The 15,000-nt window shown below is 47.4% G+C and overlaps 1 protein-coding gene across 1 annotated transcript in view; it reads left to right on the top strand.

Moving 5' to 3' along the window:
• cacna1ab (calcium channel, voltage-dependent, P/Q type, alpha 1A subunit, b) overlaps window positions 1–15,000 on the top strand; it is a 145,348-nt gene that overhangs the window by 93,673 nt on the left and 36,675 nt on the right. The window contains 10 exon segments of the mRNA XM_056410306.1: window positions 1–166; window positions 1,991–2,565; window positions 2,714–3,012; window positions 3,108–3,240; window positions 3,319–3,448; window positions 4,293–4,352; window positions 5,042–5,148; window positions 6,612–6,626; window positions 13,278–13,377; window positions 14,122–14,282. The exon segment at window positions 1–166 is cut by the window's left edge and continues 5 nt beyond it. Coding sequence (XP_056266281.1) covers window positions 1–166; window positions 1,991–2,565; window positions 2,714–3,012; window positions 3,108–3,240; window positions 3,319–3,448; window positions 4,293–4,352; window positions 5,042–5,148; window positions 6,612–6,626; window positions 13,278–13,377; window positions 14,122–14,282 — 1,746 coding nt within the window.

Genomic DNA, 15,000 nt, shown 5'->3' with positions numbered 1-15,000 from the left:
AGAGCAACAGAAGAACAACGGCAAGGGGGGCAGCAAGTCGGTGTGGGAGCAGAGAACCAGCGAGATCCGCCGGCAGAACCTGATGACGAGCCGCGAGGCGCTCTACAACGAGCTGGAGCAGGAGGACTGGAAGGTGGGAGGAGAAGGAGAAGGAGAAGGCGAGGAGGTGAGGATTCACACACATGAATGTTTACATATGCACACGCGTGTGTGTGTGTGTGTGTGTGTGTGTGTGTGGTTACAACACCTCAGGGACAAGATGCACCTGGAAGTGTACGTCAATGATTCACCAAAGTCCCGAGAAGAAGTTTGTCTTTACTCCACTGTAAATATAGAAAGATGATCATTATTAAGTTTACATAAACATCCTCTGACATTCACATATTTCTTTGCACACTTAAAATTGTAAAAATATGTTAAAAATGTTTCCTCAATTGCACAAAGATTATTTCGCTAAAATGGGAAATGGAAACACTTTTGTTAAATTAATTTACTCGACTGATCGTCTGTTTCTCTCGTGGATCTGACAAAACTACTCTGACCAGTTTATTCTTTTTTTTAAACATTTAAAGAGACCAGACGGATCGGATGGAAACACGGCGACAGACGTTATTGTTTAATAAAACGCCGGTTACTAGCTATCGTTTGGGTAGTTTTCTTCTCTCTTTTTTTTTAGATAAATGTACTTTTTATATATTTAAAACTCGGTTGCTCAACTTGTTTTGAAACTTCCGAGGGGAAAGAAAGGCTTTAATATCATCTGTAAATGTCGGTTTTGGCCGACGCCCACTTCTCACAGCGATGCAGAAGTGGGCGTGTCCCATTGCACGAAGATGAACCCGACTTAAAAGGCTTTAAGGACGTTGCTCTGCACCGCGGTGACCTTCAGAGGGAACACTGACACCACCTGCTTTCCTTCAACCCACTCGGGGTGGACTGTCCCTTTAAGAGTCCTGTTGGTGCGCTCGCCGCCGCCATGTGGGCGGGGCCTGCAGCGGCGTGCCGGGGGAGCGATGCTTTATTAAAGTGGGGCATGCGGAGGAATCCAGAGTGCGGTGTGCCGCCCGGAGAGCAACGGAGAAGCACACCGTGTGCTCACAGCTGGAGGCCGTCTTCTGAGGGATTCATGACAATTATTTATTCAAAATTGGTCATGTGGAGCCAAAAATGGGAAGAAGTTCAGGGGAGGGCGGGGGGGGGTGTTATTCTGGGTAAAGTGAAGTTGAAGGTCAAAGGTCACTCGACTGCTCCCCTTCTGCTTATTCGTCTTATTGTTGTAGATGCAAAATTCGCAATAATATGTATTTTTTTTACTCGCCTTGTTTTTCATTGAATGACAGTAGCATTAGCATATTTTAAATACGCAATCGAGTTAAATATTGCAAAGTTGTTTTTGAGTTAACTGCCGTAGTTACTGTTGATAATCCTGAGGAGACATTAACCCTTGTGTTGCCTTAGGGTCATTTTGACCCGAATCAATATTACACCCTCCCCCCGCTTTAGGATTAATTTGACCCCATTCAATGTTTAATGTCGGTGTTCTTTCGGTAGTCAACAAACAAACATAAAGTGCTTCACACTTAAACTTGGAAAACAATATTAATTCTAATAATTTTCTGGAGGTTTTAATTGCTGGCGTCAAATTGAACCCAAAGGGTAAAATATGTTAGTAAATATAAAGGTAACAGGAGGGTGAAACATTGAATCGGGTCAAAATGACCCAAAGGCGGGGGGAGGGTGTAATATTGATTCGGGTCAAAATGACCCAAAGGCAACACAAGGGTTAAGAGAATAGCTAAATCGTTTTCTATTGATTCAGTGAAGTGTCATTTTTAAACACTGAAAGCAACACGACTTTTCCTCTTGATTGGATCGTTGTGCGGCAGCGAAGAGGCTGAGAGGACCGGACCGTCGGCACGGCGCGGTCGTTGTTGTAGTTTTGGGCGGGACCCTAAAGATGTTCCGTCGTTGCCCCTTTCACCCGACCCAGGTGTCGTACCCACGGAAGCCCCGTGGCGACGTGACCCACCTGGACCGGCCGCTGGTAGTCAACCCGCAGGACAACCGCAACAACAACACCAACAAGACGGCGCCCGGCGAGCTGCCGCTGGACCAGGAGTACCGGCGCCAGGACGTGGACCACCGCCGCAACGCCGCCCACCACTCGCACTCGCACCGCCACCGGAAAGCCACCGGGCCGGCCGGCGGGGACCCCGGCCGGCCGGCGGAGACCCGCATGGAGCGCGGCTTCAGCTGCACCTCCCTGGGCAACGTGGAGGGCCAGCAGGGGGAGGAGCGGCACGGCCACCGGAGCCACCGGGGCCACCGGAGCAACCGGGAGGCCCGCAGCATGTCCCCCCGCGGCGGGGGCGGCGGGGCGGAGGGCCACGGCGAGCACCGGAGGTCCCGGCAGCACCGCAAGGAGGGGGAGGAAGGCAGGAGGCGCCGGTCCAAGGGGACGGAGGCGGAGGCCGAGAAAGGCGAGGAGGAAGGAGGAGAGGGGCGGAAGGCGAGGCGGCATCGCCACGGCAACCAGGAGAGGAGCAGAGGGCATCGCACCAGAAGGTGAGGCAAAGGGAGGGGCCTATTCAAAGGGAGGGGCATAATAGAAGGGAGGAGACTATTCAAAGGGAGGGGCCTATTCAAGGGAGGAGCCTACTCAAAGGGAGGGGCCTAGCTTTGAGCTGGTCTTGAGTGTGTCGGCGTCCCTCAGGCAGCACCACAGCTCGGGGCCCCGCCTCTCCACGGCGCGGCCCGTCCAGCAGCACAACGAGGACCTGGACAACCTGCGCAACAACAGCAAGCTGGCCGGCGGCCGCCAGCGGCCATACGCCTTCCCCCCGGACCACCCGGACCACGTCAACAACCTGCTGAACCGCCGCGACGCCGACACCCACGCCCTGATCCACAGCATGGACAGCCTGATCCTGACCAGCATGGCCAAGCCCGAGTACACCAAGATAGACATGCCGCCGCTCTACCCCTACCCCTCCACCAACGCCATCCTGCAAGGTGAGCCTCGGGGAGCTCGGCGGACCGATTGTTTCATGTCGGGAGCATTTCAGCCATTCCCACAATCCGTGTCGTTCCTCTTCTTCTTCTCTCAGTCAACAAGAACGCCAACACGGACCAGAAGAAGAACGAGGAGAAGAAGGAGGAGGAGGACGAGGGAGGGGACGAGGACGGCCCGAAGCCCATGCCCCCCTTCAGCTCCTGCTTCATCATGTCCGTCACCAACCCGTGAGTGACCGCCGCCCTTCCTGTCGCCGCCGAGGACGTCGGTTGATTAACACCCCCCCCCCCCCCCCCCACCACCAGGTTCCGGAGGTGCTGTCACTACATCCTGACTCTGAAGTACTTTGAGTTCAGCATCCTGTCCGTCATCGCCATGAGCAGCATCGCCCTCGCCGCCGAGGACCCCGTCTGGCCCGACTCGCCGCGAAACAACGTGAGGCGTCTCCTTCAAATGAAAAGACGTTTACTTTTTTAAAGTCTCCCGAGGATTAAAATATGAGCCAAATCCTCTCAGAGGACGGTGTAGGATCAAGTCTATAGGTGTAGAATAAGTTTAGGATGGAGATAGTGAAGGGGTTAATATGGGTTAATATGAAGTAATATGAAGTAATATGAAGTAATATGGGGTAATATGGGTAATATGGGGTAATATGGGGTAATATGGGGTTAAAACGGGGTTAATATGGGTAATATGGGGTTAATATGGGTAATATGGGGTAATATGGGGTTAATACGGGGTTAATATGGGTAATATGGGGTTAATACGGGGTTAATATGGGTAATATGGGGTAATATGGGTAATATGGGGTTAATACGGGGTAATATGAAGTAATATGGGGACAATGATAATATATTTTGTAATCATTTCTCATATTTCACTCGTGGTTTAAGAATGTTCAGGGTAGGGTTTTTTATAATAACTTTATTAAATATTTGTTTTTATTTTTTTATTTTCAAAATAAGATGATATTTGAAAACCAGTTTTGGGTGGAGCGTAAATATGGACAGCGCCGTGTGTTCTCTATTGATTATGAGACTTTATTTTCTTATCTTTCTACTTTCAACCAGATTAAAACGATTTAAAGACGCAAATAGAGCGAATAGATTATTATTTTATGTTATTAAAGAAAGTAAATGGTGACATTGTTTGTTTTAAAAATGAAAATAGTGTTAGTATTGGGATAAGACTGGTTGACTGTGTCTCTCTCTCTCTCTTCATCTTTCTGCTCCTCCTCTCCACTGATATGATATAATTTATGATAATTATAACTCTGCAGGTGCTGCGTTATTTTGACTACGTTTTCACAGGCGTCTTCATGTTCGAAATGTTGCTCAAGGTAACAAAGTATCACTGTGTGTGTGTGTGTGTGTGTCTGTGTGTCTGTCTGTCTGTCTGTCTGTCTGTCTGTCTGTCTGTCTGTCTGTCTGTCTGTCTGTCTGTCTGTCTGTCTGTCTGTCTGTCTGTCTGTCTGTCTGTCTGTCTGTCTGTCTGTCTGTCTGTCTGTCTGTCTGTGTGTGTTTATAATGCCTTTGTTTTGGCATAATTGTGTGATTGCCTTTTTCTTACCGCGTATTTTTTCATATTGATGTTCTGTGAGTGTGTTGTTATTCAAAATGAACAAAAGATCATTTAATTTTGCATGAACTGATTTGATTTAGAACTTTATAATTTATATATGCATATTTATATATATATGTATATATATTTATTATATATATATGTATATTTTTATATATTTATATGTGTGTATATATATATATATATACACATGGAAACCAATAAATCAGAATATGGATCTATGCAATAAGCAAGGCTCAGATTCATCTATACTTGTTCCTGGTCGGCAACACCTGTGTGTGTGTGTGTGTGTGTGTGTGTGTGTGTGTGTGTGTGTGTGTGTGTGTGTGTGTGTGTGTGTGTGTGTGTGTGTGTGTGTGTGTGTGTGTGTGTGTGTGTGTGTGTGTGTGTGTGTGTGTGTGTGTGTGTGTGTGTGTGTGTGTACTGATGGTGCTCCTTGTCTTTCAGATGGTGGTGCTGGGCCTGTTTCTCCACCAGGGCTCCTACTTCCGCGACTTGTGGAACATTCTGGACTTTATAGTGGTTAGTGGTGCTCTGGTGGCCTTCGCCTTCACGTAAGTTCCCCCCCCCCCCCCCCTCCTACTACCCTCATCTTCATCATCTCCACCACTACACACCCACCCACCACACACATTCCACCATACCACAGAAAGACCCTTGTCGCCTGGCCTCGAGCGTCTGATACACCAGGCAATGCTGATCGTCCTCTCTTTAATTTCCCAGAAATCATCACTTCCTGTCTGTGTCTTTCTACTTCCTTCTCTTTCTTCTCTTCCTCCACTCTAACCCTTACTCTTTTGTTCTTAAACTATTGTCTGTAGTCTTTTTGTCATTGTCTCTCCATGTCAACCCTGTTCACCATTTCCATGTCTTTCTCCTCATCGGTGTCGAATCAGCAGGTCTTTCTCTACCGTTCATCTCCGCCTTCATCCGGACCACCACTCGTAAACATTAACTCCTTTTCCTAAAGTTCTGGATGATCATCCCCACTCTAAAAAAAGAAACAAAAAAAACGGCTTCTCGTAAAAACATTTAGCTTTTATTTTGTTCCATCAATGTTTGGAGGACCTCAGATTGAACTCTGAGGGACTCCTTTAAAACATGATCACAGTTTTGCCACAAACGTCTGAAACTCTTCTGATATTTTACTGTAGTTCCAAGTGAGGAACCTTAAAGGGAAGAGAGTGAAATGGTTTTAGAGTATAGTTTACTATCTTTACCATGTGGCATCCAACCAGCAGATCTTTCCTCTACGTTTCATCGCCACCTTCAGCCCGTAATCCTTAACTCCTTCAATTATTTCCCTAAAGTTCTGGGAGGTCATCTCAACCTCTGACCTACACTCTAAAAAACAAAGGAAAAAAATGTCTCCACATAAAAACATTTAGCTTTGTTCTTGTTCCTGTAATGTTTGGAGGACCTCAGATTGAACCCTGAGGGACTCCTTTAAAACATTATCACAGTTTTGCCATAAACGCCTGAAATTTTACTGTCGTTCCAAGAAGAGAATCCTAGAGAACCGAAAGTCAAATTGTTTCTAAGAGTGCTGTTACACTATCTCCACCCCCCCCCACCCCCAACCTCAAACCTTGCCTGAAACAACCCCATCATACCAACCTCATTCCCCTTTACTCTCTGACCTAATACAATGAAAAGCCCCACCTGCTCCTTCTCAACATTTTTTCTTTTTCCCCAATCTTCCTCCTCCTCTTCCTCCTCCTCCTCTTCCCTTCCTCTTCCCTTGTGTCGGCCCTTTGCCAATCCATGCCACTCTGATATCTCCACTAATCAGGCCGTGAGTCATCCTGTTCCTCTTCTCTTGCATCTAAACCCCAAACTGTTGCTCAAGGGCCCTTCACAGCTTGTGGCTCCTGCTGATGCCTTCACCTCCTTCACCTCCTTCCCGATACTTCCCATCAAGAGCCTCTGTCACCCCTCGTATTCCTAAAATACAAGGAACAATGGAATAGTGTTGCTGACGCTTACACAACTCCCTATATTCAGTGAATTACATCAGTCCTTCACAGTAAAAGTCCCCTGGAATTTTTTTGTTTTGAAGCATCAACACCAGGTCATGTAAAAGTTGACCTCCTTCATTGAAGAACAGCCGGCAACAAAGTGACACTAATGATGTGATGAGCACATGCTGCTGTAAATTATTCACAATACAAGTCCCCTTCATATTATTATTTAAAAGCTTTTATTTTGAAGCCGAAAAAAATACAATTTCTGTATGTTGGGAACAAGTGTCACCCATTGCTCCCTAGTTGCCCTTATCTCCACCCAACCCCAGCCTCCACCCTTGTGTTGTCCTCACCTAACCCCAGCCTCCACCCTTGTGTTATCCTTACCTAACCCCAGCCTCCACCCTTGTGTTATCCTCACCTGACCCCAGCCTCCACACTTGTGTTATCCTCACCTAACCCCAGCCTCCACCCTTGTGTTATCCTTACCTAACCCCAGCCTCCACCCTTGTGTTATCCTCACCTGACCCCAGCCTCCACCCTTGTGTTATCCTCACCTAACCCCAGCCTCCACCCTTGTGTTATCCTCACCTAACCCCAGCCTCCACCCTTCTGTTATCGTCACCTAACCCCAGCCTCCACCCTTGTGTTATCGTCACCTAACCCCAGCCTCCACCCTTGTGTTATCCTCACCCAACCCCTCCCCTACGCCCTATACTCCATAATTAACCCCATCTCCGCCACACACACCTCTGAACCCCACCTCTCTGACAGCCATCAAAGCCTCCCCCGCCTCTTCCTCCCCCTCCCCCCTCCTCTTCCTCTTCCTCCGGACTGGAGCTCCCTGGCGGTCAGTCCGTGGGGGTGAGGGCGCCCCAGACACCTTTAACCCTTTAAGTGCCCAGGCTATCTGTTCGCCACGGGGGAGGAACGCCGCCATGGCTCATCGCCTCTCGTCACACACACTCCCCCTCCTCCTCCCTCTCTCTCTTTACCCACACACACACACACACTCTCACACTCATCTGTCCTTCTGACCGCGTTAACGTTCCCGGAGGTCCAGGTATTTAACTCCCTTTCCTCTGCACGACCCGGGGAAGTCAGACCGAGCGAGTGATGAAAGGAGGAGTGATGGAAGGAGGAGAGATGGAAGGAGGAGGGACGGCATGCCGGGCCGGCGGCCAGTGGAATGATCGGTTATCAAATAAATACTAACCAATCAATATGTCTGACGTGAGCGAGGCCAGCAGCTGGTGGTCATCCTCCTGCGTGCACCGCATGTCCCTGAACGCAACACGCCACGCCGATGTTCAGAGTCGGTCGCAGGATTTTAAAAAGGTGGACGGGAACACGCGTGTGACACGTTAATAACTGTGAATGTATTTATTCACATATCGTCTCGCTTTCTGACGAAACATTATTCTTTCAGAAATGTTTCACAAATATGAAGAGAAGAAGAAAAAGAGAATAAGAGAAGAACAAATAGAGAAGAAGAGAAGAAGAAAATGGAATACACCGTGAATAATAAACCAGTAATCCGTCAGAAAGTTAATTTAAATGTAAAGTTTCACTTGAAATACACAAAACAGTCATGTCCGCCGGACGCAGGATCACACTCCATCACAGGAGACAAATATACAAGTTTAAAAGTTTAAAAATACAAAAGTATAAAAGTATATAAATATAAGTATAAAAATATAAAAGTATAAACATATAGAAATACGCGGCAAAAAAAGTGAAATTGCTTCGATCAAACTTAAACATCACTTTTGTCTCAAATAATCCACAAAACAACAACAACAACAACAACAACAACTTGAAAAACTGAATCACTCCACTGCTGCAGCCTCCACAGCATGAAACAAGGACGCGTCCTCCCCTGCTTCGTCTCCTCTCTCCTCCTTCCTTACTCGCCCCCTACATACGTGTCCCCTCGAGGATGCTCTGCCATCCTCTCCTCCACCTCCTTCTCCACCCATCTGCTCCAGGGCTGAGATGGGTTTTGCTTGAAGGGTTGTGACGTCTTCACACACACACACACACCACACACACACAAACACACACCTTTGAGATGTCCCTTTGACGCATGACATTTCAAAGCAGTGACATCACAGAATCATAAGTGTTCCCGTTGGTTGTTGTTTTTAAGACAACAGCTGTGCTTCTGGCCCCGCCCCCTTTTCATCACACCCAGCGTATGAAACACTGACCCGGGAGCTGCATGCGGGCGCGGTAACCTCCGTGAGAATGCCTGTTCTCTAGTGTCAAGAAAACCAGGAACCGGCCGCTCGTTAAGACACACCGCCTCGCCCCCCGCCCCCCCGCTGTGCAGATGTGCATGCAGAAGAGCTTTGATAACATCCGCTACCTGATAGCAGATCTAATGAGGGCGATGTGCGCCGCGGGGGGGGGGGGGGGGGGCTGATTGATCATTATGGCGCGCTGAGATAAGGATCGGTGTAAACGGACGCGGCAATCGAGTTTCCTCCTCCGACCGTGAAGGTAATTCTTCACAGAGCCGGCAGCGGAGGACGGCCGAGAGGGGTGGAGGGGTGGAGAGGTGGAGAGGTGGAGGGGTGGAGAGGTGGAGGGGTGGAGAGGTGGAGGGGTGGAGGGGTGGAGGGGTGGAGAGGTGGAGGGGTGGAGAGGTGGAGGGGTGGAGGGGTGGAGAGGTGGAGAGGTGGAGGGGTGGAGAGGTGGAGGGGTGGAGAGGTGGAGAGGTGGAGGGGTGGAGGGATGGAGAGGTGGAGGGGTGGAGGGATGGAGAGGTGGAGGGGTGGAGGGGTGGAGGGATGGAGAGGTGGAGGGTTTGCACATCCGGGGCTTTAGTCAGGGGGGGTGTCTAAAGGGGGGTGGAGGTCTGATAGACGTCCTTAAATGTTAAAATGCAGACGGGAGGAAGGAGCTTTAATGTGAACTCGTCCCTGTGTCGTTCCTCTGGACCCTCGTCAGGTGACGTAGCCGATAGAGGGGTCAAAGAGCCTCAGACCTTCACCCAGGAGACAGGTGTTCAGGTCACGCTAAAGTCCACTTCAGGACTCAAACCTCGACGTTGACCGATTACCGTAACTTACCTCCTTAAATTACCTTAAGTACTTATATTACGTTAAGTACTTAAGGGTTTAACCTACGTACATAACTGTAACTTACGTATGTAACTTACGTAAAAATGTAACGTGAAGTACGAAAGTAACGTTAGGTACTTAGGATGTAACCTACTTACGTAACTCACGTACTTATGTAACGTTAAGTACTTAAGTACGTAACTTACGTACGTAACTGTAACTTACGTACTAAAGTAACGTTATGTTCTAAAGTAACGTTATGTTCTAAAGTAACGTTAAGTACTTACATACATAACCTACATACGTACATTACTTAGATACGTAACTTACGTACTTATGTAGCGTTAAGTAGTTAAGTACGTAACTTACATACGTAACTTACGTACTAAAGTAATGTTATGTACTAAAGTAACATTAAGGACTAAAGTAACGTTAAATACTAAAGTAACTTTAGGTATTTAAGACGTAACCTACTTACGTAACTTACGTACGTTAAGTACTTACGTACTAAAGTAACGTTAAGTACTTAAGTAATATTACGCATTTAAGTAATGTTAAGTTCTTAAGTAGGTAACTTGCGTACGTAAGCTACCTACTTAAGTTACGTACTTAAGTTATGTACATAAGTTGCGTTCTTAGCTAACGTTGCTGACGTATTTAAGTAACGTAACTTCTCTTGTTCGACCTCGATGTCTTTGCTCCGTAACTTTGCGTCGTGGTTCTGATGGTCGGGGGGGGGGGGGGGGGGGGGGTCAGCAGGTGTGTCCATCTTGCTGTCCTTCTGTCCGTCTCTCATGTGGATGTGTTTTTCCCTGTTTCTACCAAACCCCTCTCTCTCCCTTGTCTTGTGTCTTTCTCTATCAATGTGTTTGTATGTGTGTGTGTGTCCTTCTATGTGTGTTCCCCCTCTTCCTCCTCCTCCTCCTCTTCATCTTCTGTCTCTGTCCCCGTCTCTCTTTCTGTCGCTGTCACTGACTCTCGCTGTCGCCACCTTCGGTGAAACTCCACAGGACCAGCACCCGGTAAAGTCCTTCCTCTGTCCTCCTCCTCCTCCTCCTCCTCCTCCTCCTCCTCCCTCGCTCCGTCCCCCAGCTCTCCACCACCGGATCAAATTGGCTTCTCTCTCTTTCTTTCTTTTGTTCTTCTGTTGGTTGGTACTCATCCTCGCCGTATCGCAGCCCGTCTCACTCTTCACCTCCTTTAAGTCATCCGGAGCAGAAAGACGTACAAAGATCGGATGTCTTGAATTCACACTTTCGCAAAAAAGGTTAACGATGCAACCGGGCGCCGCTCCGCCGACGCTCCGCCTCTTGGTGTTTGGTGAAGGCTTTAAAACGTGGCGGTGGAAACGTTTTCTGTCCGTCGGCCCGAAGTTGAATCCAGAGTCTCGTTTTGACCCAAAAGAAAATGGAGTTTGTACGATTGCATAACTCCAGACACACGTTACACCCACAATACTGCAGATGGAAAACAGCCTTTTGGCAAAAAAAGAAATCTGGCACGTATTATACGTCCCTAAATAACCTGGAAGTGAATAATAACAGGATTTAGAGGATTTGGAAATGTACCGCCAACAAACTCTTTTTCCACTTATGTCTTGAAAGTTTACGAAAGGTAAATACGAATAAAAAGAAGCTCCATTTACCAAAGTACTCTAGCCAAAAGAAAAGTCTCTGCTTCACCATCGACGCCACTACACTAGTCATTTCTAACCAGGAACAACCAGCGCTAACTCCATCAGCTAGTTGGGGTCATTGTGCGAACTTTGGTGAATTCGGACCAACCTTTTGAAGACACCGACGGTCGCACAATGAGGCCAACAATGTTGACGAAAGAACAGAAGCAGAACTAAAGAAGTCGCCGGTGCTTCTGTTCTTTCGTCAATGGGGTCCCGGGGCTTCTGGGTCGTTGTCTCACGGCCGGGTAAACTACGAGGTTGTCTGCTTCTACGAAGTGAGGGTAACACAAGGATGGAGGCTGGGGATGAGTGAGGGTAAGACAAGAGTGGAGGCTGGGGTTGATTGAAGATAACACAAGGGTGGAGGCTGGGGTTGATTAAGGATACCACAAGGATGGAGGCTGGGGTTAAGTGAAGATAACACAAGGGTGGAGGCTGGTGTTGATTGAGGATACCACAAGGGTGGGGGCTGAGGTTAAGTGAAGATAACACAAGGGTGGAGGCTGGGGTTAAGTGAAGATAACACAAGGATGGAGGCTGGGGTTAAGTGAAGATAACACAAGGGTGGAGGCTGGGGTTAAGTGAAGATAACACAAGGATGGAGGCTGGGGTTAAGTGAAGATAACACAAGGATGGAGGCTGGGGATGAGTGAAGATAACACAAGGATGGAGGCTGGGGTTAAGTGAAGATAACACAAGGGTGGAGGCTGGGGTTAAGTGAGGATAACACAAGGGTGGAGGCTGGGGACCCTGACTACGTAGAAGAAAGAAGCCTTGTACAGCCTCCTGAGGAGCGTCGCCTCGATTTGACATTTTAAGGAAACCAAAACTGTTGAAACATCAAAGACGCCGGTGTGTGCATGTGTGTGTCCTTGTGTGTGTGTTTTCGTCGTTCCTAACACACACACTGGATCTTTTCTCCGAATCCTCTGACCCGGAGACCTCCGTCTCGCCCCGCTCCAAAGAGGAGGAAGTTCCTATTGATTATCGATCGGGACTCTCTCTCTCCGCCGCATCGGGGAACTTCCGCGAGGTCTCGGACTCAATCAATCAGCCTCGGATTTAATTGTCTTTTCTTTTTTCTTTTTTTTCCCGCCGCCCGCCGGAGCCGAGTTCACAGCTAAAGAGCGAGCCGTGATGGACGACCCTCTCGTCTTCGACTTCGCGTTGGCCGACGTCCAGACGCTTTATTTTATTTTTTTTAATCGCCCGTCCACTTACAGCGAAGATCAACTCGGCTATTTACTCCCTCGACGTCGCCAATCCCAGCATAACTGATATCGGTTTATGGGCGTACAAATCATAAGCAGACTGTTCAGTTATGGCGAGCACATTAAAAACACTCGGGATTTGCCGTTATCCGCTTTAAGCCCCGCCCCCTGCTTCGCTCTCGCCGGCTCGCTTACCGCCATTGGCGACGTCCCGAGAGTCTCGCGTCGCCTCCGTTTCCACGAGTCTGGACTCGATGGACTGTAAATTGACAGAATCGGTTCTGCGTTGACCAAAACACTCGATCATATCGCCCTTCATCCGCACCGTGTAGTTCGCGCTTCTTGTTTCCACGACTACAAACAAACGTTTCCCCTTTTTACGAAGAACCGAACGGCGAGTTTCACTGAAAAAGAAAGAAAGAGGATTGGCCGGGCACTCTGCCGGGAGCTGCCTGTTCGGTACTGAATGTCTCCTTGTGTCACGTTGAAGATCAAAGCAACGTGACGATGATGATGATGATGATGCATCTTGATGTCCATGAAACCAAGCGCTCGGGAGGCTGACTGCCTTTCCCTCCCACGGGTTTCATGTGTGACGTGCACCTCAAAAGTTTCTCTTTTCCCTGCAGAAGAAGAGACTGAGCGCTCCGGTTGTCGAGCTTGCGTGTGCTCTTCGTCATGCTCTTCGTCATGCTACATGTCTTCCCCGCTCCCTAAACCTCCTCTGACATGCGTTGTTGTTGTTGTTCTCTGGCTGAACTCTAGGGGCAGCAGCAAGGGCAAAGACATCAGCACCATCAAGTCCCTCCGCGTGTTGAGGGTGCTGCGCCCGCTAAAGACCATCAAACGACTCCCCAAGTTAAAGGTAAAAAGACTCTGCGCTGACCACCAGGGGGCGACTCCTCTGGTTGTATAGAAGTCTATGCTTCATGTGTTAAAGCTGCATTCTCTCTCCTGGCCACCAGGGGGCGACTCCTCTGATCGTATAGAAGTCTATGCTTCATGTGTTAAAGCTGCATTCTCTCTCCTGGCCACCAGGGGGCGACTCCTCTGGTCGTATAGAAGTCTATGCTTCATGTGTTAAAGCTGCATTCTCTCTCCTGACCACCAGGGGGCGACTCCTCTGGTTGTATAGAAGTCTATGCTTCATGTGTTAAAGCTGCATTCTCTCTCCTGGCCACCAGGGGGCGACTCCTCTGGTCGTATAGAAGTCTATGCTTCATGTGTTAAAGCTGCATTCTCTCTCCTGACCACCAGGGGGCGGCGACTCTGGTTGTATAGAAGTCTATGCTTCATGTGTTAAAGCTGCATTCTCTCTCCTGACCACCAGGGGGCGACTCCTCTGGTTGTATAGAAGTCTATGCTTTATGTGTTATAGCTGCATTCTCTCTACTGACCACCAGGGGGCGACTCCTCTGGTTGTATAGAAGTCTATGCTTCATGTGTTTCGCTGAAATCTCCCTCACAATTTTTTGTTAAATGTGTGTGTTTGTGTGTGTGCGTGTGTGTGTGTGTGCATTTGTGTGTGTGTGTGTGTGTGTGTGTGTGTGTGTGTGTGTGTGTGTGTGTGTGTGTGTGTGTGTGTGTGTGTGTGTGTGTGTGTGTGTAGGCGGTGTTCGACTGCGTGGTCAACTCCCTGAAGAACGTGCTGAATATCCTCATCGTCTACATGCTCTTCATGTTCATCTTCGCCGTGGTGGCCGTGCAGCTCTTCAAAGGACGCTTCTTCTACTGCACAGACGAGTCCAAGGAATTCGAGCGAGACTGCAGGTCAGAGCCACAACAACAACAACAACAACAACTATCAAACATGTTGTTTACACGTCAACGTGAGGGACAACAAGGCCTTTTGTTGTCTTTAAGTGTCATTACTCAAACATCTTCTTACAGAGTCTCATCTCACTGTCGTCATGGTGATTGTGAATTGTTGTTGTGTAGTTGTTGTGTATTTTTATTCAGTCAATCAAATACAATACAATATTAATCTATATAATATACAATATTATTTTATATAATATATAATATTATTCTATCTAATATACAATCTTATTTTATATAATATACAATATTATTCTATATAAGATACAATATTATTTTATATAATATACAATATTATTTTATATAATATACAAAACAGAAAGACTGAAAAGGTATAGGTATAAGCAAAAAATGCTTATATATTCCTATCCTAAATTAATATCAAATAAATCAGAAAATGTATATAAAATAAAGAAAAATAACAAAGAAAATAACAACAACAACAACAAATATATATTTATATGAAATAAAAATAATTTAAAAAATAATAAAGTTATGATATACATACAGATATACATCCACATACATCTTCCATATAAATACATTTCAATCACACTTATAACTTTCACGCTGCGCTGCACTCTTTAACGACGATAACTTCCAACGCGGAGTCCTCTATCCTCTTTATAGAATATCCCCAAAAACGGGGTTTCAGACAAGGGGTGATAAA

This window comes from Pseudoliparis swirei, chromosome 24 (assembly GCF_029220125.1).
Source record: "Pseudoliparis swirei isolate HS2019 ecotype Mariana Trench chromosome 24, NWPU_hadal_v1, whole genome shotgun sequence".
Classification (NCBI taxonomy): domain Eukaryota; kingdom Metazoa; phylum Chordata; class Actinopteri; order Perciformes; family Liparidae; genus Pseudoliparis; species Pseudoliparis swirei.
The sequence above is the reverse complement of the archived record's forward strand: the minus strand, read 5'-3'. Positions and strand labels throughout refer to the sequence as shown.